Here is a 24422-nt window from a genome sequence, read left to right as displayed (position 1 = left end):
CGTTAAATCAAAAAAGGTAATTAGCACAAAAGGTCCCTACCTTTCAAAGTTATTGTGCAAAACGTCCCTACCTTTCATTTTTTAGCATAATTAGCAAAAAAGGTCCCTACCTTTCAATATTATTGTGCAAAACGTCCTTACCTTTCATTTTTAGCATTTTTAGCCCTACATTTCACATTTCATTGCACAAAAGGTCATTTTCATCCATTTTTTCAATAAAATGACGATTTTACCCTCCTATTGAAATAAAACAAAAAGAAAAGAAAAAATTTATTAATTAATTGCAATCATAGTTCTAAATCTTTCAAAACATTACAGATAAATCCTAAATTCTCCACTACCGCCACTTTCACAACCCCACCAAGCCACCACCTATAGATCCATATAGCACCACTTTTCGACCATAACACCTATCGGACTCCACCACCACCAGTGTCGCCTCACTCTCCCCAATATCCTCCTCCATAGTATTGATCACCAATCTGTCCGAAACAACCATATTTACGGTGGTGGAGTCCGGTGGGCATAATGGCCGAAAGGTGGTATTATGTGGATTTATAGTTGGCAGCTTGATATGTTGTGAAAATGGTGGTGGTTGAGAATTTATGATTTATCTGTAATGTTTTGAAAGATTTAGAACTATGATTGCAATTAATTAATTATTTTTTTCTTTTCTTTTTATTTTATTTCAATAGGAGGGTAAAATCGTCTTTTTATTAAAAAATAGATGAAAATGACCTTTTGCGCAATGAAAGGTGAAATGTAGGGGTAAAAATGCTAAAAATGAAAGGTAGGGACGTTTTGCACAATAATATTGAAAGGTAGGGACCTTTTCTGCTAATTATGCTAAAAAATAAAAGGTAGGGACATTTTACACAATAAATTTGAAAGGTAGGGACCTTTTGTGCTAATTACCTTTTTGATTTAACGGAGCATTTTAACGGAGAGTTGACAGAAGGACGTTTTGCGCAAAAAAAGGTAAAGGTAAGGGTGTAATCCGCCAAAAAATGAAAGGTAGGGACGTTTTCCACAAAAACATCTAAAGGTAGGGATGTTTTATGCTAATTACCCTTTTATTTTCTTTAGTTCGTTTAAAACTCGTCAAATCCTCACAACAAATTAGTATCCAATATTACTTTTACGGTACTTATAAAGTATTTTAAAATAACGTGCAATGCATATACAACTTAAATTAGTATAGTCTAAAAGTCAAGATTATAAAAAGTAGAGAAAATGCTGTAACGTAAAATACTTGATGAAGTTTCAATTACCTTTATTAAATTATTCTAAAACATTATTTATATTGATTCTTGTTAAGTACTTGTCAATCATATTTGCGAGAAAAATAATCACATTGGTAATTTTTAAAATTATATAATTATATTTATAATTTTTTTTTTATTAGCTAAAGTGATACCATCAAATTGTTTTGGAGAATTTATGGTTAAAACGTAATCAAAAAAATAATTTTAAGACAGGGCTACATTAAAAGTATAACAAAAATCGTAATAAATGCTAAGAAAGAGAAACAAATTATGTACGAATACGAAAAAAAATTTAAAATGGTGTATGGAGAAGAAAATGAGGTCATTGTAATTTTAAAAATCTTCTGTTGTGACAAGGAGAAATGAGTGCCTAGACATCGGGTGGGTCAGTTCGAGTATTTTAATATTCAGAACCATAGATTATGCTTCGAGTATTTCACAAATAGAACCATTTGGGTTGTTGTCAATGCTAAAACCAAATCCAAACCCAATCGTCTGTTCTGATTTGATTTTGATTCTACCCATAGCATTTTTATATACATTTATTTAATAAATATTTTACGTAAACTTTTTTGGTACACATACCTAATACACTGCTATTCGAAAATATTTGTGCAATGGAGAAAATTCAGTTAAAAAAAAATTCAAGGAGCAATATATTGGATTTAAAAAGCCACGAAAATAGGAGAAAATGAAATAAAGATAAAAAATGAAATTATAATTTGAGAAAAATTATTTTTCTTAATAAATCTTATTCGATCTATAAAAGAGACATACTAGGCATATAATTTAATTATGAACAATGCTTAAATTCTTTTACTTTCAAAACGAATTGATATATAAAAAAAATAATTAAATCCATAACTAATATAGTATCAAAAAATTGCGGTCCATATTGAATTCACTTTGTTTGAATAATATATATATATATAAAGAGAACCACGAACTTAAGATAACAAAAAAGTACAACACAACACAAGCATTGAATATATCACATTCAATTGCCGTGCATTATGAAAAACTAAAAAATCACTTAAGTTTATTAACAATACAAGAAAGTGACAAACATGAAATTTATCAACTTACACCACAATCTGCTTGAAATTTTTGATTTATAAAAACTCAAATTGTAAAAATTAACATATAATAATATCTGAAATGCAAAAATCTGATGTAAGGCAAGATGTGAAAAAGTAAGAGTCAATCTTTTTTATAGGGTTAGAATTTAAAGTTTTAGACTAATTATTACTAAAATTAGGATTTTTAGGTTTTATATGCTTTTTTTGGCCTATAAATTGTAAATAATTTATTTATTTTTTAAAATTGGTTCCATTCAAGTACCTACGGTTCTGGTTTAGAATCCAAGAACCAAACTGAACCCAGTAGGTTAGCGATTATCGTATCCAGTTCCTAATTTATTTTTTCGGGAATTGGACCGGAACCTTCGATTCCGGTTCTGTTTCGGTTCGGGAGATTTGATTTTGATTAAAATGTTTAGGCCATCATCGAAACTAAAAATTGTGAGAGAGATTTTTCATAATTTTAAAATCAGAGAGTGGTCATTGTAATTGTCATAAATATGATATTTATTTAGCCCCTGTTTGTCTATCACTAAAGTAGGAAAATGAGTTTCAGAATAGTAATTTTTGGAAAATGTTTGGTTAAAAAATAGAAAAAAAAGTTTTGAATTAAAATCTAAAATATTTTATTGTGAGAATACGTGATTGAAAATGAATTTGTGAAAAAACGGCGCCGAAATAATGGTAGACAAACAATGGCTAATTCGCTGATAAGTTTGTATTATCTATTGGACATTTGGAACTTTTGCTACGCTTACCACTAGAATTGTAGAACTCGACCAGAACTTACCTAGAACAAAATCGTAGACTATAAAACATGGGAAAAAAGTGATTTTTATATCAATTTCGACCAAATATTTGGACTTGATTCAATAGTAAAATTTTAAAAATAAATAGACTAATATATTCTACTCGTCGAGTGATCGTTGTGGTATATTTGGAATAACAAAACCAATTCCGATAGTTGTTGCATTTTGAGAGTTTATTGCCATCATCTGTAGGCACCGCTACGAGACAAAATCGACTTAAAAGACAAATAGTTCAACTCTTACCTTGACTTTTGCACCTGTTTCACTTTACATTGTCTTTAGCGGTGTTTTATTCTTTTGATCTTTTATGAATCATTTCCTTCTTGTAGCTCTGTGTGATTCAAGGTAAGGGTGGTAAGTTTGATCTTTGTTTTTAAAGTCATCACTCTATTTTTCTACACTGGGTTCCTTAAAATTCTTGTAAATTTATAGAAGGTAATTACATTAATTTACTCGAAAAAGCATTAAGTAAAGGGAGTAAAAAATATTGGCCTATGAAGGGGGGCCAAAAACCCACAAAATAAGTTGCAAGATTCAATCGATCAAAATAATAGAAGTTAAACTTGCAGAAAATAAAGAATACAATAAGATTTTTAAACTTGCAGAAAATAAAGAATACAATAAGATTTTTCAGCCGAAACCCCAGAGGTTCAGTGACTAAGCACCTAATCCCCTGTTGAGTATCCAATCGAAAATGGATATTGCTCGATTGCACTAAAATCCCAAAAATAGGCAATCGAAGATTACAGAGTTCAACCACTACAAGAATACACAGAAAAGAGACTTATCTCTTCAAAAGAACCACAGATCCGTTTCAGACCCACAACGAATCAACAAATTAAATCCCTAACCATCACTCAAGAATATACAAGTATTCAATGGTTAACAACCTTCAAAAATACACATCGAATGAGACGATCGATTACAAGAAAATAGGGAAACAAAAAACCCTAACTCGAGAGAATAGAACTCTCTCGATCCTCACTCGAAAAGTCAGACAAAATGAATAGTCCCACTGCCAAACGAAGCGTCAAGTCCCATATATATCACCAGAGGAATGTAACCCTTCATCCAACGGTAGGAATAGAGCAAGGTGTCACCATCAGACATAATGCCACTTATGAAGTCGCATTTTCATAACACGTTTTAATGGGCTGAAAATATGAGAGCAACAATACTATGGTTCGAATCACAACAGCCTATAGGGCCATTCAATCCAGTGGAGTTTATGAATACAGAAAATGGCAATATTGGCAGCCATAAATGCTTGGAATGGATTGATAAACAAGCTCTAGAATCTGTAGTTTATGTTTCTTTTGGTACAACAACTTCATTAACAGATGAGAAATTAAAGAACTTGAAACTTGGTTGGAACAAAGCGAGGTTCATTTGCAGACACAGGAGATATTTTTGCAGGCGAAACAAGCAAAGTTGAGTTTCCTCGTACTATCCAATCTACCTTATCAAATAATTCAGAAGGGTACGAAGAGAAAGATAGGAGCATTGGAATGAGAGATTGGGATATGGATACACGAGAGAGTACTGTCGAGTCTGTCTTACCAAATACTTCAGAAATATACGGTGTTCTAGGATGAAATAGGGGCATTGTGATGAGAGATTGGGCACCCCAGTTGGAAATTTTATGGCATCCATCTACAGGAGGATTTATGAGTCACTAGGAATGGAATTCATGCACAAAGAGCATTACAATGTGGGTGTCAATTGCTGGCCAATGCATTCTGATCAGCCGAGAAACAATGTTTTAATCACTGGAAGTGCTAAAAATTGGTGCAAGTGTGAAGAATTTCAGTTGCAAAAGTGAGATTAAAATCATCAACAATTTCGAACGCACTGAAAACATTGACGGGATCAAAAGAGGGAGATGAGATGAGGCAAAGGGCGGCAGAATTAGGCGTCGCCGTTAGGGAATTGGTGGCTGAAGGTGGCGCCACCCGCATAGATAATTAATGGATTTGTTTAGGAAGAGTATATTAATTAATTCTCCTTTTAAAACGAAGAATTACAAAGACTGATTTATCTTTTAGTTAATTCTAAAGAAATCTGTGTATCGTCACTAATTTATGATAGGTAAACACCACAAATGAACGGTAATATTCGTTTTAATGTTTATTAAATACTAATATTTGTACTCTCCAAAATTAAATAATTTATATTTATATAACATTTTTATTTTATCTTGACGATTTATTTGAGCTTCATTAAGTGTGAGTTGTACAGAAGATAAAAGAGTTTACCTATCATAAATTAGTGACGATACACAAGAAATATGCTATTTGGGACGAAATCCGCCATTTTCTCCCATGTGATTTGCTTCTTAGTTTGTTGCTCGTCTCTCATAACAATTTTTATAAAAAAATTGTGTTAATAACATAGAAGATGTTCTCTTATCGGAACATAAAGGGCAATTTTGACACAATACCAAACAACATTAGATGATGAAATAAATAAAATTTTAACATCTTTTTGTATAGTAATTTCAGTCGAACGTATTAAATATATGATATTAAAAAAGGGCAAAAAAGTGCATAACAAATAATGCACCCAAGTGCCTTCGAGTCATTCAATTTGTTTGTTTCTTTAATTCAATGCACTAGGATTGTGAAATGGGGCCAAAAAACCCACATTAGTTGCAAGATACAATCGAGCTCAAAACAGAAATTAAACTTGCAAAAATTAAAGAACACAACAAGATTTTTTGATCGAAGCCCCAGAGGTTCAGTGACAAGCACCTAATCCCCTGTTGAGCATCCAATCGAAGTGGATATTGCTCGGTTACACTAAAGACCAAAAACAAGCAATCGAAAGTTACAGAATTCAATCACTATAAGAATACACAAGAAAGAGACTTATCTCTTCAAAAGGAACCACAGATCTGCCTCAGACTCACACCGAATCAACAGACCACATCCCTAATCTCAACACATGAGAACTCTAAGTGTCACTCAAGAAAAAGATCGGTATACAGTGATTAATAACCTTCCAAAACATCGAATGAGATGATCGATTATAGAAAATAGGGAAGACTGAAACCCTAACTCGAGAGAGACGAAGAACTCTCTCGAACCTCACTCAAGAGTCACACCAAATGAAAAGTCACAGAGCCAACGAACAGTCAATTCTATTTATATCATCAGCACGTAAACCCTTCATCCAACGGTGGGAATTAAGCCAAGTGTCATCATTAGGCAGAATGCCATTTATAAAAGCGTGTTTTCAAAACACGTTTTGGTGGCTGAAAATATGGGAGCACAAATAACATGGTTCGAGTCTCAACAGATTGCTTTCCGCTGGCACCTAGCGTTTCCTTTATCTCTACGTTCCTATGCCCATTCCTATCTTGTCATAGTTTGCCAAATCCTCCTTATCTACCAGTGTCTTGTTCATTCTAGGAAAAAAAACGTATATCTGTTCCATCTTTTCCATTAACAATGTTGATGGAGTGACATCAAACCGTATCTTGTTCATTCTAAATGTCGCGCAGAGGGAGGGGTCGGGGACGAAGAGAATATGAAGAATGTGAAGAACATCAATACTAAAGTCGAATTAGACATTTAGCTCCTGTTTGGTAAGAATTAAAATTAGATTTTTTATAAATTTTGAAAACAGCTAATGAAGTATTTGGTTGAAAAATTATTGATCCAATAAATATGTTCTTAAAATTACTTGTTGACTTTGACTTAATGTGTCAAACTGGGACTTAATTTATAAAGAATGCCTCTTGAACAAAAATTAAATAGAACTTATCATTTTTCATTTTGCCTTCTCTAACTGTTACTTTCAAAGAACTGTCTTAAACTTAAAGAGAGTCAAAATTATCTACACAAGAAAATTATTATTAGAAGGCAAATCTCTTTAAAATCCCATTCATCACCTTGAACTCGCTACCAATGGCCACCTGCAACAATCATACAAACTATGAACTTGAAATCATGAAAGAAAAAGCTCAAATTGCTGTTGTTTTGGTGACATTCCCTGCACACAGACACCTCAATCAGCTTCCGCAACTCTCCTTCACCATACTTTAAATCATACAGCTGTCGTTATAGGTGTAGCTAAAATCCAATTTCATGATGTTCCAATACCATACTTTGTCTCTCCTCCAAATCCAAACTCCTCCAGAATCCTATGTATTCAACTGTATCTCAACATGCAGGCCTCTTATCTATGGCAAGGAATTGGTATTATTCCCAATAGAACTACAGAAGGAGATGCCCTCTTGGTAAGGATGTTCAATCGATGAACACTGACAATTTGCTGCTTTACAGGTTGAGCATTTGGATATCAGGGCAGGTGATATATACAATACCAGTAGAGTTATAGAAGGAACTTTATGTTGATCTATTGGCAAGGGAAGAGATTGTTGGGAGTCTGAAGGCGTGGGCAGCTGGACAAATTCCGCACTTCAAATTGTACTCTAATAGCCAGCATAAATCTTTAGAATGGCTTGACAAACAAGGTCCAAAATCTGTTATCTACATATCTATTGGGATGACGGTTTCAATGTCAGATGAAGATATCAAAGAGCTTGCTAAAAGCGAACAGAAGTTTGGTTGGGTCTTGAGAGATACTGATAAAGAAGATGTGTTCGATGGAGAAGTTAGACGAGCTGAATTACCTGAAGGGTTTGAGGGGAGAACACAAGGGGAGGGAATGATGGTGAGAGATTGGGCACCACAGCCAGAAATTCTGGCTCATCCTTCAACTGGTGGATTTATGAGTCATGGTGGATGGAATTCGTGCATAGAAAGTATTACAGTGGGAGAACCAATAGCAGCCAGGCCAACGCATTCTGATCAGCCTAGAAATGCTGTGCTCGTAACTGATGTATTGAGAATCGGTGTTCTTGTAAGAGACTGGACACAGCACGAGGAACTAGTGAAAGCAGTGATGATTGAGAATGTTGTGTAAAGACTAATGGCATCCGGCAAAGGAAACGATATATGAAAGACAACAAATGCAGAAGACATAGATGCTGGACATAGATGCTGCTGTCAGGATGTCAACTGAGGCAGGTGGGGTGTCTAGAATTGAATTGGATTCTTTCCACTGCTCAGATCATTAGATAGAGCAATTTCCACCAATACATGGTTTTCTGCAGGTTGTGATTTTTGCTTTCCTGTTATACGATTTGTTGAAAGAACCAATTTGCAGCGACTATATACGCAAGTACTACACAGTAAGATTAACTTTAAAATATGAATTAGCAAACCTAAATTTCACCATAAGTAGCAAAAGGGGGAGACAACGAAGTGGAATTTGCTGGAGCAACCAGTGGATTCGTAGAAAATCAAGAATGTTGTGAAAAGGTTGATGGCATCAGAAGAAAGGTCGAGAAAAGAAAGAAAGCAGAGGATTGGGTTACGCTTCGAAGAAGGTTGACTCTTTCACTGCCTCTACCCCTAAGTAGAACCTAGCTTGCACTGAAACCTTTATAGTTTCTGAAGAGTTTCGAATTCCGACACATGTCTGAAATAGAAACTCCCGCCTCTTAGTAGTTTTTGTGCAACATAGGATAAAGTTGTTCATCTGTCAGCAGAACTTTTCTTAAATTTGAAGGTGATTTGCTTGTTTTCACTCCAGTTTTAAAGCATAGCATAAGAAGTGGAATTTCATTTTGAAGTCGATGATCATAAGCATGTTTGGATGAGCTTAAAAGTTACTTAACTCAGACTTACCAGTATTATCATGAAAAAAATAAGTTCTAAAATAAAAAAGTTATATTTGACAAAATAAGCAACTAAAACCACCAATTTAGCAGGTAGAAAAACGGGTTAAGTATAATTAAAGTTTCCTGCATCTATATATACACGCACATAAAAGACCCCCCGGAAAAATAAAATAGATTACCTTAATGAAAAATATGCTTTTGGCTGTGTCAAAGGGGGGCATTTAAACCATTAAATTAAATAGTTCAAGCAAATTCCAAAAACTGGTCATCCATGACTATCTGCTTTGAAAGTAATAGAAATTGTAGTAATACTGTATCGTATCTGTGTATGTCTCCTCCTCGCCATAAGAACTGACGAAGGATTTATCCAGATCCGACCCTCATTATTATTTTGCTTTGTTCAGGCTTTAGGACTACTGAGGTTCCTGAGATCCCTTTCCTTCGCGTACCAGTCAGGTATTATTTTTGCAGCATGAGGATACAAATCCTTGTATGCATTCTTGATAGTCCCTTCTGCAACTGTGGTAGCAATTGAAATATCTGCATGAATGTCGTTTCAATTAAGTACAAGTACACGAAATGAAACTTCTTATGAATAAAACTACTCCTATAGCTAGCCAAGCTCATATGTAAATCTCATTTTTTAAAAACAAAACGCAATGTGGGAGAACTAATGATATAACACGACTTGCAGAAACGAAATTATCTTAAAAAATCACTGAAAACACCAATGCACACAGATGGTGACTGCTCAAACCTCGCAAGGCTTTCTTTGAATCTGACAGTTGAGTTATCATGAAAATAATTGCTGCAGCGATGGATATTGGGCTCCTCCTGCAAGAAAACAAAAACAAGAAATGTGAACACAAGGCAAACAACAATTGATGAAACAGTAAAAAATGTATTTCCTGGAATCTGCTCACTTCTCTTTAAAAGGGAAATTTGCATTTGTTTTCCTGGTCCATTTATAAACATGACTCAAAACCAGTAAAGCACAGCAACTAAGAAATTTACATTTCATTAAATGATTCTATGCCAAACAATGTGGAATTTTAAATGCATGGCTAAATGGTGGGATGTCATGAAACTCGAAGTTCCTGTCAAACCATTAAAGAAACAAATAGAGGTGAGATAAAAGATAAGATATTATACCTTATATCAAAGTCCCCTGACTTCTTGACAGTTTCTTGGACAGCTTTGATTTCTTCGTGGCTCATACCAAGATTAGAACAAAAACGCCTCTGATAAAAAATAAAAATAAGATGAGAATGAGATTAATTGAATGGATAGTGAAGACTAGCTACTATACACGTATCAAGGAGAGACTTCGAAGCTATATGAAAGATCTAATTAAGCATCTTGTCTCAAGCAATATTATCATCACAACTAACTCACCAGATAATCCCCAGCATGTATGGTACCCATTTCAATAGATTCACCCATCTCAACCTTCAATTGTTTCACAATAAATTCTTTTGCTCGGCCAATTTCTTTCTTCGTTGCTCCATTTGCAATAGAACATATTTCTATTGATAACCACAGGTCAAGAGGAGTTTCAACACAGGATAAGATTAAATAAAAAGGTATCTAAATGTTCAAATGATTATAGGTAGCACCTTTTACAGTGCGCGGTTTGCCTTCTTGCCGGCAAGCAATGTAAATACAAGCAGCCACTAGAGCATCCAAATTTCTTCCTCTTGTACACTTCTGATCCTCCAACCTTTTATATATTTCACTGGCCCGATCCTTCAAAAGAGGTTAGCATCTTATGTGAGACTTTGAATTATGACAACTTGCAAGACGTGTGAACATGTAAAATTTAACAAGTGGTCACTTCTATCTAAAGTCTAAAAAGAGTGACAGCACCGGAAAATTTGCTTCATTATATAAAAATTATATCAAGTTTTCTACTTTAATTGCATGTTTAGATCATGAATAGAAGAGACATTAATGATATAAATAACTTCATCCCAAGAGAAAATAAAAATAAAACTAGCGGCATGCCAAATACAAGAGGTTTTAGGAAACTCAAATATTAGGGAACCAAGTCTGGGTTTAGGAACTCATCGCATAAGATAATTGCGGGTTTCAAATATAATGAAAAAAGTAATAAAATAACAGCAAAGATACGCCCGATAGCAAAACCCATGCGGAATATATGACATCCCCTGTAAGCTGTTTCTATATATGATAATAAAATTTCTTTCCAAACACAGGAAAGGAAACGAGAGAAAAGAGGGGGGGGGGGGTTGAAATAACCTACGGTAAAAGATGTTATCGTAGTAAATTGGATTTTACATCTCATTACACTATTTTTGTCAAAAGACAGAGATGAGGAAGAAGAATACCTTAATAGTTGCAACAAGACTCAACCTGGAAAGGAAGACAGAAAACATTAGTTCTGTTAAATGCTCTTCCTATCAATCAATCTTGAAAGAACAAAAGGAAATCACAAATAGATTAGCTATTACATAAACACTGGTCAATGGTTTGGCTTTCTTTTTAGACAAGATACCACCCAAAAACAAGCAAGTTAATCACATAAAATTCAATGATTAATAGAACTTACCCATTTTAGTCCAATTTAATTTTAAAAGTCTCATTCAGATTGCCAACGGTCTTTACCCTAGAAACTAAAATCATAAATAGATGAACATCATCGGTTTCTTGATAGCTCTGAAGAAAGGTCAGTAGAAATAAGCTCTGTTTCTAAAGCAAAATGACAGCATGAGAAATTACAAAATAATCTATACAGGTACACAACATTCAGAACATTACATGACACTATGATCATTAATGCCTTGGTCAAACACACAACCAGATTCAAAAAACTTCACAAGAAGCAAAACTCAAGCCATACAAATATAAGTAGAAAATGCCCTAAAAAGAACAAAATCGTGCATTTCAAACAAGAAACTAAAAGGTTAATTGCTCTAGAAGATCTCTTTTTCTCTTTTTTGTTGCTTCTTTATGAATCAGACTAATACAATTCCAATCAACGCCAAAACTTTACCACCCTAAATATATATATTTTAGACCTTTCAATATAAACCCCCAAGTGAAACCTTTTCTTCTTTATCCTAATTCCGTGAACACTTTTTTGATAAATTTCTGGAAAACCCATCAGTTCCTTTGGAAAGGTTTTACCTTAAAACCCACAGGTTCACATATCAAGTAAAAATCGAAACCTAATAATCAATAACAAATACAGACCTATCAGCCATATTGGAAATGGCCTTAAAGGCCAATACAATAGCCCGCTCAGGATCACCACCGCGGTTCTGCAACCGGGAAAGGGATCCATCCCCGTTAGACCCATTAGGTCCTCGCGAAATCACAGTCGAAAGGGCCGCATCAGCAAGAAGCGGATTAACAGGTCCTCCAACACGGTTCGGGTCATGATCGCCCGAATCATCAGCGAAAATCCTCCACTCAGAACTCTCATCGATGGAACGGGACTCAAGCACAAGACCGCACTCGGAACACACAGTATCGCCCGCCGCGTGATCGGATACCACCTCCGTGTTCCTCTTGCAGTCCGAGCAGTACGTATCCGACATTGAAATCGATTTACAATTCCTCTTAGAATTTTTATATATTTTTTTTCTAGCTCCTCTCTCTCTCTTTAAATCGTGAGCTCGGGTAAATAACTAAGAGGGAGGGGAGGAAACAGGGATGAACTGGGGGAGACAGAGATGTACGTTAGAGGGGTCAATGGTGTATATATAGACGGAGGAGCGGGTTGGGTTGGCGCAGTGGTGGCGTGGTCCAAACTCATTTCTTGAATATTTTACATTTAACTATATATTAAAATACAAAAAACATGCTATTTTGGGTGGTTGCGTATGAAGGTTCCTCGTCTCTTTATTTATTTATTTTCTCCATTATCATCTTGACAAGAAAATGAATTTTTATCCATTCATTTTTGGCATGTGAAAATAAATTTTTTTTTTTTTGTATTTTTGTAATGGTATATTCAAAACGATAAATAGTGTTTTCTATGTTTAATCGACACCAGTAGTCTGACTTTCAAATTGAGATTTCATCTAAATCGTAAGATTATCGGGAAGAAAAGAAAGGGGATTCTCGCCTACCCATTGAAGATAGTAAAAATAAGTGACTTGGTGCTTCATATAGGAAAAATGAAAGCAGAACATCCTTAACGTTGTACAGACATGTGAAGGACATTGCATCAAAATTTCGTAATTCAAGATAGTTATAACAAGAAAATTCAAGATATGCTGATATCACCCTGCTTTCTAATTTTGGAATGAGTTTGAAATGAGTATGAGTTTATTTTAATTTGAGTTTGAAAATTAAGATATTCGTTGTTATTTTTATTTAATAGAGCTTTTATTATTTTCGTAGCATTCTAAAAATATGTAAAAGATATTGTATTTATTATTTGGGTTAAATATCTCAATTATTTTGCAGGCAACGCAGTTAATGTCACAGACGGTTGGTAACAGAGTGATTTAATTGAAATAAAAAGATAAATTTAGTGGTCAAATTGAAATAAAATTAAGTTAAATGACCACAATGAAACTTTATTACAAGTTTGATGATCAGCACTCGTAGCGAACCTTTTACAAGACCGAATTAGCTAATTTTGCCGAATTTTGCTAAAAAATTTTTTTTTTTATATCCAGTATTTCAACTTACGCCAAATTAAATTCTGGATCTCGAGACCCTTATCCCTAAAACATTGAAAGGGGTAAATAGCGGAGTATATCTCAATTGGATTACACGTTCCTTCACCCATTATCTGTACACTTCTACGTACAATATTGCTTCATACCCCGCAGGTTCCCACGAGGAATGAACTCTCCACCCTACGGCTCCAACGAATTTTGCTATTTGTCCCGGGCGTTGGTATAGCACGACACAATTTTGCCGGTCCAAGGTTTAAGCATTTCGCTCATCCCCACTCGCCAACGCGCCACAACACTCCACCTTCTTTGCCACCGCCTATACGCACAGGGAAACAGAAATGATTACAGTGAGGAAAATAGTGAAGAAGGCGACTTTGCTAGGAGAAATGGGCTTTAACAAGGGAGGTGGGAACATTAACTGGTTCCCAGGTCACATGGCCGCCGCCACTCGTGCCATAAGGGACCGCCTCAAACTCTCCGACCTCGTAATCGAAGTCCGTGATGCCCGAGTATGTTTTTTCATGTCTCAATTAATCGTAACTTGATATTCTATCCATTGCCAGTGTCAAAATTTTATACAAACTTCCCGAATTGATTTATTATTAATCTGCTTTTGGAATATGGAGTTTGAAAATTTCAGGAACTAATAATATTTTGGGGGGCTTGTATGTAGATTCCATTGTCATCAGCAAATGAAGACTTGCAACCTATGCTTGCTGGGAAAAGGCGTGTCATTGCTCTCAACAAGAAGGACTTGGCTAACCCTAACATCATGCATGTAATCTTTTTTCTCCCTTTATATGTCAACATAAGACAATTGTCTCGTACGTGTGTTTTTATTTATTGATATTGTTAATCTTTTATTACGAAGATTTGTTTTTTCTTTAAGATTTTTAGTGGTCTCATACTGATTTGTCATGAGTATTTCTATTCTGTACTCTTTTTGTGTATGTGTGTTGCAGTAGGGTTGCCACATGAGCAATGCACTATTAATCTATTATGTTTGTTCGGTCTCAAGATTCTATTTTTTTAAGGGCCGTAAGAACAGCTGGATTACAATATTTTACTAATGTAAACTGGATTGTGTTATAATTCCATTGTTAGTCTTTCTTAAGTTCCAAATTTATACTTCTGCAGACAATATTGTTAGAGGTATTATGTGATTCGAAGCTCTAATTTACTATAATCAGTAGGATGTTATGCAGTTGTATTTGTTTTTCTGGATAAATGAACCTTTATCATGTTCAATTATCTTGCTAACTTTCAATGATTAGCGCTTTTGTGTGTAATATACATATGAATAATTGGTGGATATCTTGTTGGAACATTAACAGTGATGTTTACAGATTTAATTCTATGCAGAGATGGATTCACCATTTTGATTCACATAAACAAGATTGTCTTTCAATCAATGCACACAGCAAAAGTTCTGTTAAAAAGGTTAGTCAATGTTATTCATTTATTAATCTAAAAATAATTAATTTCTGTGTGATAGGCTCACTTTTGAATTTTCTTAAAGATCATGGAGTTCCTTTAAGAGAAAAGAAATCTTATTTGTGTTGGCTATGATAGTAGCGACAAGATTTCTTGCTTGTAACCTTATCTCTGAGCCATCCATCCATATGTTAGTTAAAGGCCGCTTAATTCTAGATCTGTCGGTTTGCTCTATATTAAATTTCTGATATGTGCATAAATGCTTGAAAATTTACATTACTTTTCAAGCTTTGGACAAACCTCCACTCATGAGGGAAAAGATTTAGTCTTGACTACTTCCAAGCATTTTCTGATTATTGATTATTGTCCCAAAGCTTCTTGATCTTGTGGAGTTCAAATTGAAGGAGGTAATCTCAAGGGAGCCAACGCTCCTTGTCATGGTTGTTGGTGTTCCCAATGTTGGCAAGTCAGCCTTAATCAATTCTATCCATCAGACAGCGTCAGCTCGCTTTCCAGGTGTGATTCTCATTACAATTACAATTTTTGTAGGGTCTTTCTTAAGAACGTTGTCAGCATTCACTAAGTAAGCATGGTGTCTCAAACAATGATTGTTTTTCTTGCATCATAGCGCAGGAGAAAAAAAAGCGGGCCACAGTGGGACCATTACCTGGTGTTACTCAAGATATTGCTGGGTTCAAGGTAAATCCTTCCCCCCCCCGAAAAACAGTAATGTTTATTTATTCAGCAGTCAAAATTGTTTTTCAGTGCTGAAGTTTTGAAAAATATGCATGCAACATTGAAAAGGAGATTCAGTTAGGACTGATATATAACCATTTGATTCCTTTGAGGTTTATCATTCTTTTACTCCAATCATTGTATTTAAGTGTGATTCATTTTATGAACATATCCAATTTCAACTTGTTGAACTATGGCTACTTCTTTTCTTATTGTTGCACTGTATTGGTGGGTACACATACTTACGGAGGGGAGCTGATTCTGTGATAATGCTAGTCTTGAACGAATTGTGCACAACTAGTATACACCCAAGAATGTTAGGGCTAGTGAAATAAGATGTCACTCCTTATGGAGCACGAATTTTACTAGGTTGTATGAGTAGTTTAGTTATTTTGCGGTCTTTTTATTGGTTTAATGCTATTAGGAGAGATCATGAGAGCGAGCCAACAGTTTTTTTCTTATTTCATGTTCTATTCTTGGTTTTATTCGGTCAGACTTATTACAATTTGCGCACAAGTACCTAAGATCTGAATAGTAATCAATGTTTTATCTGTCTTCCTCTCTGAGCAGAGTACAACCATACCACATCCTTTTAAAATTCATTTCTCCATCAAATTCATTGGTTTCCTCAACATTAAGATAGCACTCTTGCACTTAGAGATCTGGTTTACTCCATCTTTCTAGCTTCTTTTCCATTTTACGTCCTTTATGTTATCTCCTCATCCCTGCCCCTATCAAAACAAGGTCCCCAGAAAGAAAAAGTTATTATGTACCAAATTTGTCTCGTTATTCGAAGCAATTTTTGCGATCATTATATGAAGTTGGAAACAGAATTACAATGAGTTTCCAGTTATTAACATTAAACTTATGAGGATGAACTTGATCAGTAACTCTCAACTGTTTGACTGACATTTACTGAATTCCTTCTAGTGTGTTTAGTAAAGTACATATATACCCCTGTTCTTCTACTATTCTGATTATAATTTTATTTTTGCTCTCAGTCTTTGTCATTTATTTAAGCCGGTGGCTTTTGCTTAGTCTTTGTATCATTATTCTTGCAGATTGCCCATCAACCTAGCATATATGTTTTGGACACTCCAGGGGTGTTGGTTCCAAGTATACCTGACATAGAAACTGGGCTGAAGCTAGCTTTAGCAGGTTCATATTATCTTTTTAGGTTTACTTGTGTATCGACTGAATTCTTTGACTTGGGTTGTGCTGCAATTCTTCTAGCAATATTTTGAGATTACATAATCTTAAAGTGCAACCGATGTAATGCAAATCTTTCACTGTTTATATTTCATCTGTTCAGTGACATGTCGGAATGAATTGTTGAAAATGAACAACTCTGGCTTAGCGTGGTTGTGATCATTTGCAACTCTAGATATATTGATCCAGACCACATTTTTGTATCCAATATCTTGAATTGACCTACCATCTGAATATCAAAATGGATTTAGAAGTGAGAAACCATTTCAGATATTTCTTCACTCACTCCATTTGCTCTTGTAATCGGGAGGTTATCTATTTTTATCAAGTAAACATATGATCTGTGAATGATACTAAAGCAATCCACATTACTGTTTTGCGTAGGGTCTGTGAAAGATTCTGTCGTTGGTGAAGAGAGAATTGCTCAATATTTATTGGCAGTTTTGAACACCCGAGGCACTCCAATCCATTGGAAGCATCTCACTAATAGAGAAACTGAAAGTCTTCACCGTGAATCTGATGACAACCCCAATTATAATCTCCAGAATCTCCTACCGAAGTGGAGGAAGCCTCCCAGTAGTAAATCCGATGTGCATTATATTGAGGTAACTTTTAAGTCTTTCATGACTGACATACTGATTTTCTGGGAAAGTGACAGGCTTGGTGCTGGGGACCTCATTTTTTTTGGAGGTTCATCTCTGTTTTCAATTGGTGTAAATTGTATCCTACTCCATGTGTTGTTTTGACGTACGTAGAGCATGGGAAATAAAAAAAGCTGAACACAAATGGGAAGAAAATGTTCGAACTCAAGCCAAGATATCACTATGACTAGAATTTCATATGAAGATGGCCTGTTCCTGCCTGCATCTTCCTGTCTTTAGTTTTATGTGCTTGAAGCTGCTCTATTGATTGGCTAATGACTTTTAATCAATCATGCGATTATCTTCACTAATTTTTTATGTACACTTAGAGTGCATTAATACGATGGTTGCTTCCAAGAGAAAAATATTCTCAGGAATTTTATCAGCATTTCTGTGGACGAGGTTATATTTTCAATTCTCTCTATGTGAATCTGTCAACACAGGATATCACTACTGAAGTCAAACGAGCACTATGCACAACTCTCTTGGAATTCAGTGGTAACTTGGAGGATGAAGACGACCTAGGATGCCTTATAGACCAGCAGTTTGAAGCGTTACAAAAGGCATTAAAGATCCCTCACAAAGCATCAGAAGCTCGTACCATTGTGTCGAAGAAGTTCCTCACTTTGTTTAGGACAGGCAAACTTGGTCCTTTTATCCTTGATGAACTACCTCTTACCTATGGCCCTGTATCCTAAAACCTCCTTCGGAGTTTTATGTCCCCTTCCTATACAAATTGTACATAAATTTATATTTAAGATGATTCTATCCATCAAAGATTTTCACTTTTTATCTGATTATTATCATTATCTTCTTGCAGCTTATAACAAAGATAAGTTGAGATTATTTGCATTTTATTAGCTAAGAGGCAGTAGTGGAGTATTTTCTACATCAAAGGCCCAATGGTAGACAAAAAATTCCACTTGACACTATGAAACTCTAAAAACTATACGTTGAAACATAAAAATTTCATCATTTATGCTCTTAAGCTTACACTAAAAGTATGTAAGATATCAATGAAAATTACAGGGATGTTCAATCGAACAATTATAAATGTCAAAACTGAATTGCAGAATAATGCAGCAATAGACTGAAAGATCATTTATTTGCTTCGATGAACTCTCTGTACTCTTTCTTCATTTTGACACCTGATACAGTCCTGCATGGAGTAGGAGTTTACATTCAGCGTCAAAATTAGCCAAGTTCATGGGAGTCGACGCCAAGAGGTTTTTTCGAGCTCATTAAAAATTGTAAGCACGTTTTGTGATGCATACTTCTTGCATGGACTCGCCCAGTTAATACACTATGATGGGACGAAAAATGCAAACACCAAGTCAGGATGCTGGGATGGTTCGGGTGGGAAAAAGTATTAAGAGAACAGTTTTGCTAGTGGTACATCGGAGTGTATCTAATAGTGTACACCCCACTCACATGGGCGAGCGACCCATTCGAATAAAATATCATTTCTTTCACATGGGTCCCACACCCATGTGAGTGGGGTGTACATCATTCGGTACACCCCATTATGTACCACTAGACAAATTCATTAAGGGAATTCTGAAAGTGGTTCACTGGCAACATGTGGAGATGAAGATGTAACGAGAATTGGAAATGGGTGTGCTTGAATTTTCTCAACAAAACAACCAAGCCCCGGTCAAAATTTAAAGAGAGAAATAAAAAGATTAACATATGAGAGATACTTCCTTGGTTAGCAAAGTGTTAATGGGGCTCAACCCAATTTTTCATATCAAGAAGCTAGAATGGAATTTCTTGCTGTCAGAAATATGCTAATGAATATTTTGATGACTGAGATAAATTAAATCGTGACACACATATTTCGAGCAGAAATGCAATTTAACCAACCTCAACATTTCCTTGTTCTTGAAAAATTGCACACACGGTGTACCCATAATTCCAGCTGCCTCAGCAATCTCTGGATCTTCTTCTATATCAATCTCAACGAAATGGACATTCTGGTCAAATTCTTCTATCACCTGGACACAGTTTAGGAGTAGACAGCACTTCAAGAATTAGTTTTCTAATTCAGTACAGATAGACTCAATAAATTTTTAATTCTGTTCACAGAAAGGCAAGACAAAATATCATCAATACTAATACATCAATAGTTTCACTAAAAATATCTTCCGCCATGGGTAGATGAAATTTTCCAAACTGAACATTCATCAGGTTATGTATAGAAGATAGAACCTCATAAATATATGTAACCAGCTATATAACTATATTGGAACGAGTATATACCTTTCCAAGAATTGGTTTCAAGGTCCTACAAGGACCACACGTTGGCGAAGTATATAGTACACACACAAGCCTCGGACTTTCATGATACAACTTTCGCAGAGCATACTGAGACGAGTGAAAGATCAAGTTAAGAGGAAAGAGAAACATAATATCTCGTAATATTTAGGGTAGGTTTAATAAAGAAGGTATGAAATATAAACAGGAAATGGATATCTCACCTGGCCCTTGTGCTTTGTAAGAGTGATATCAAACCTTTCCTGTACATCTCTGTCAGTAAGCTCTTTCTTAACCTCTTCAGTCTTGGGCTGTAACGGAGCACCAAATGGAAAAGATGATGTAGTCATTTTCAGTTCAAAATATCAATAAGCTGCGAAAACCAATGATTTAAACCCGAAGATTAAGATTTCAAGGATGAAAAGCTCTATAGCCCCTCGATGTTTTTACATGGAATTTTCCACGTAACACCCGCTAATTCTCGTCAATGGGAACTCAAAAGCAATCGATTTTATCTAAAAACAATCAACTGGACTTGTCAACAAGGGATAAATTGTGAATTCATAACAAGTACATTACTAATTTGGGCTTTTATGAAAAATATGCTGATAGAAGATCAATAATACATGGTTATGTATTAAAAACTATTGAAACTTCAAGATTACGTCAGTTAAACCCATTCTAACTAAAATACCAATAACTTCCGAAAATCAAGTAGATATATAAATGAAAATAAAAAGGCTCGTGGAGCGAGAAAATCAAGATTTACAATTTTGAGGAAATTTACATCAAAGGCAAAAGCAATACAGATATAGTCGGATTCTATCCATTAGCTACATACCTGGTGAAATTCAATCAGGAGATTTTTGCTTGTAAGATATCTTTCCACTGATAGTGCTGCAACACATCCTGATCCAGCGGCAGTAACGGCTTGCCTCCATTCATGATCCTACTCAAAAACGAAAGAAAAGATAATAATTCATGAGGAATCCCGTGATTGCAAGTCAAGTGCACCAGAAACAACTAATATAAGGATAAAGATAGAAAGTTGTATAGTTAAAAAAATATATATCATATAGATGAGTGATTGCGTTCTAAGAAGCACTCATTCGGATATGATATGATATGGGTACGTCGATACAACATTTAAAAAAAATTAGGTTACACTGATACATCTTTTAGAAATATTAGAATATGCGGAGACATCTGTATATGAAATATTTCTCATAAGTTAAATCGTAAAATTTAGCATAATTTCATTACTATAAAAAAATATAAATATTAAAACAAAAAGCCTTACAATAAAAGTAAAATAATATACTAAAGCATTATATAGGAGAGTTTACCTAATAATAAGAAATTATATTTATTTAAAGACATTAAATATATAGGGGAACTTGATCATAATAACGTATAATTTATTAACACATTTTTACAAGTATTAAAAGTTATAATATCAGACACACTTTTAAAAATAAGAAACAAACAATTGATCCATTTTAAAAAATGTTGACTGATTAACCCACTTAAAAAAAAAAAAGGTTTGACGCTGCCGAGGTTTGACTTTCAATTTTCAAGAGCTGTCTTCATATATGTGAAAATAATGCTTAGGGTTTGGCTGTCTCCTTCTCAAATATCTCTCTTCCACTGCACTCGCTGGATAAAGATGACAAGTAAAGGAGTTGTGAGTGAGGAAAAATTTATGCTATACATACCTGCACATCTCCAGCAGCAAATACACCTTCTACAGAAGTTTTTGCTGTGCCCTCCTTGACCAAAATATAGCCTGCTCCATCAAGATCAACTTGTCCTTCCAACAACTGGCTATTTGGTGAATGACCTATTCCATAAAACAAGCCTTTTGCTTCCAGCACTGATTCTTCTTGAGTGTCTCGTTTTTTTATCAAAATGCCTGAAATCTGCCCTTTTGTATTGCTGACGACATCCACAGTCTCTGTATTGAAGTGCACGGTGACGTTTGGATTGTTAAAAACTCTGAAACATTCGCCATAATCAACCTGTTAAACAAATATCCACGGAGTTGAAACTTAAACACATTGTTCATCAGTAATTCAGTTCACCTGAAATAATGCATAACAAATAAAACACAAAACCTTGAAGACATAACAGCAGCAGAATGACCAGAAGGGCAATCAAGAAGTTGGAAAAAAAAAAATAACAAACCATTATGAATGAAACAAAGACTACCATGGCACATTCATATCATATAATGCAACAAAAATCTCCGAGTTAAATTATAGTGTTGTGACATCACGCCATTTGATGCTAAATAAGAATATTATGTTCCAACATCATCCTGGATATTTAGAAATTTTTGAAACAAGACATGTCAGCTAAGATCTCTGAAAGGAGAAACATAGACAAAAGCAAGAGCTATTCATCCGCCAACAATTTTGAAATTGACATGCAAATTTAAGCAATTTCATGCATAAGATGGGCAAGAAAATTGTGACTTGAAAAACACATTGTGTTCACCTATCTTGCATTGCTTTTGATGCCCTTAGTTGGTCACTGCGTACAAGCAAATGAACATGGCGGGCATATTTCGTTAAGTATAATGCTTCCTCTGTAGCTGTATCACCCCCTCCAACCACAGCAAGGACTTGACCTTTAAACAATGGCGATGCCCCATCACATATTGCACAAGCACTAATTCCTCTACTCCAAAATTCATCTTCACGAGGTAACCCCAGCCTCTTTGCAGTGGCTCCCGTAGCAACAATAAGACTATTACATTTTACCTGCAAAGTAAAGAAGATTAACCAAATAAGCAGTACAGTTTACAGAATTACATATCAGAATACTGTGTGCACTGAACTGAGTTCACTATCAATGATGAGTGGAACATTCATAAAAAATACATAAACATACCTAATAGGCGAAAACATATATTTTATGAAGCATGGATAAGTTGACGTGTGATTTTTCGAAAATGTTGGATGTGAACACACCGATTTAGATTTTAAGAGTATAAAAAATAAAAAATATACCATGCAGCATGTCAAACACATGTCCAAATTGTGTACGTATTGGTTACATTCCGGACAAAGAAACTTCAGATTAAGAGGAGTGATTATTCTTCTCAATGTGCATACATTCATATGCTATTTATTTGATAATTCAAACATGTCTACGAGAATATGTGCAGAAGTGACAAAGACTATGTACTTGACAATTGCATAAAATGGGCATTTAGCCCCCGTTTGTTCCCCATTAAATTTTATTGCATTACATTATATTTTTCTCTCTCATATTTTCAACCACACAATCTTCCATAAAATAATCTTACACGTAAATCAACAACTTTCCTTCTTTTTCAACCACTCATTTTTCAAAAAAAATATTATTCCAAACGGGGGCTTAAATGGAACAAGAATGTGGTTAATCATTCCACAAGATTGTTTTTACACCATTATAATGGCATGGGTTAATTCTGTTTAATGAACCGTCTCGTCTAAATTTTTAAGTTGTTAAAGAGAGAATGTACTATGAACACATCCCCTCTCACATGTAGTTTGGATTTATTTATTTTCTCTTCCAAGGCTTGACTAGTGAATTTCAATACATGGATGATAGCAAGACTTGAATTCAAAATATTTGCTTAATCCAAAACCATCATCTAAAAACTTAAGTTGTTAAAAAAAAGATATTTTATTTATTTGTATTTGTGTCTTCAACATTGTTTATTGCTAAAACTTATGTAATATTATGATGAATTGCCTGCACTTTCAAGCTAAGGATGATCTGCCTGTAGCTAAATACAAGCTATAGGATTTCAACAGAGAATGCAGTTTAAACAAGCTCAGCACAAAAAGAAGTATTGTACAAATACAAGCACAGGACCTAATATCTCGTTCAGAAGGAGAAAAAAAATTAGAATTTTCTGTGTAAGGAAATATTGAACCACCATATGGGATTCTCGAATAATGGCTTGCTCAGATCTGACATCATTAGGTTTTGTTTCATGTTGTTCAGCAAACAATGCAATTTGCATATGAGATAACCAGAACTGAAAGGAAGCAGCACCTTGCGTTCACTACTTTGCACAATGAATGGAATGTTCTTCACATCAATCAATTCCACATCTTCCTGAAATAACTCTGCTCCCCAGCGCTCAGCTTGCTTCCGTATCCTAGAGAAATTGACAATGTAAAGATTCTAATCTCAACTAATGTAAACATTATTACAGATCAATACAAATGTAGCAACATTTGCAAAAAAATCATGTACCTGTCCATTAAGTCTGGACCAGTTATTCCATCCGGAAACCCAGGGAAGTTCTCTACTTCTGTTGTGGTCATCAATTGTCCTCCAGGAACTCCACCTACTTGATAGCCCTCAAAGACTACAGGCTTCAAGTTGGCTCGAGCGGCATAAATTGCCGCAGTATATCCCGCAGGACCTGATCCTATAATTACCAGATTCTCAATATCCTGAACTGCAAGAGGGGAAACATCAAGTCCTTTAAGTACAATATTCATAGCAACCGAGTATTTTGTGGCCACTAGTGGAAAAATATACAAGATTTTCTTACTACGTAAATAAATATTGGTGAAGCCTAATAAAAATGAAATACCAATTAATGAGAACCATATATGGTTAATGAAGGGGGTGGGGGGGGGGGGGGGGGGGGGT

General features: G+C 35.0%; 3 protein-coding genes across 3 annotated transcripts in view; 1 reads left to right on the top strand and 2 right to left on the bottom strand.

Annotated features, from left to right (window-relative positions):
• Positions 1-8988: 8988 nt before the first annotated feature.
• On the bottom strand, positions 8989-12615 carry LOC111370253 (transcription initiation factor IIB-2-like). Its single transcript, XM_022991937.1, has 7 exons — positions 12056-12615; positions 11191-11215; positions 10459-10588; positions 10238-10368; positions 9995-10083; positions 9600-9676; positions 8989-9382 (listed from the first exon to the last, which is right to left on the bottom strand). Exons 1-7 carry the CDS (start codon positions 12400-12402, stop codon positions 9243-9245), a joined length of 939 nt encoding a protein of 312 aa, XP_022847705.1. The 5' UTR covers positions 12403-12615; the 3' UTR covers positions 8989-9242.
• Positions 12616-13660: 1045 nt separating this feature from the next.
• LOC111370242 (short integuments 2, mitochondrial) lies at positions 13661-18313 on the top strand. Its single transcript, XM_022991930.1, has 8 exons — positions 13661-14003; positions 14168-14272; positions 14857-14934; positions 15303-15444; positions 15557-15627; positions 16725-16821; positions 17257-17477; positions 17957-18313. Exons 1-8 carry the CDS (start codon positions 13833-13835, stop codon positions 18209-18211), a joined length of 1140 nt encoding a protein of 379 aa, XP_022847698.1. The 5' UTR covers positions 13661-13832; the 3' UTR covers positions 18212-18313.
• A 106-nt stretch (positions 18314-18419) lies between these two features.
• The window catches only part of LOC111370236 (thioredoxin reductase NTRC-like), a 7607-nt gene continuing 1604 nt past the window's right edge, over positions 18420-24422 (bottom strand). The window contains exons 2-10 of the mRNA XM_022991923.1: positions 24018-24225; positions 23814-23919; positions 22263-22528; positions 21482-21761; positions 20608-20715; positions 19991-20077; positions 19773-19877; positions 19377-19507; positions 18420-18672 (exon numbers count right to left, since the gene is read on the bottom strand). Of these exons, the coding sequence (XP_022847691.1) occupies positions 18612-18672; positions 19377-19507; positions 19773-19877; positions 19991-20077; positions 20608-20715; positions 21482-21761; positions 22263-22528; positions 23814-23919; positions 24018-24225 (1352 nt within the window). The 3' untranslated portion in view covers positions 18420-18611. The remainder of the gene's footprint in view (positions 18673-19376; positions 19508-19772; positions 19878-19990; positions 20078-20607; positions 20716-21481; positions 21762-22262; positions 22529-23813; positions 23920-24017; positions 24226-24422) is intronic.

Source organism: Olea europaea, chromosome 2, assembly GCF_002742605.1.
Source record: "Olea europaea var. sylvestris chromosome 2, O_europaea_v1, whole genome shotgun sequence".
NCBI classification, from domain to species: Eukaryota; Viridiplantae; Streptophyta; class Magnoliopsida; order Lamiales; family Oleaceae; genus Olea; species Olea europaea.
The sequence above is the reverse complement of the archived record's forward strand: the minus strand, read 5'-3'. Positions and strand labels throughout refer to the sequence as shown.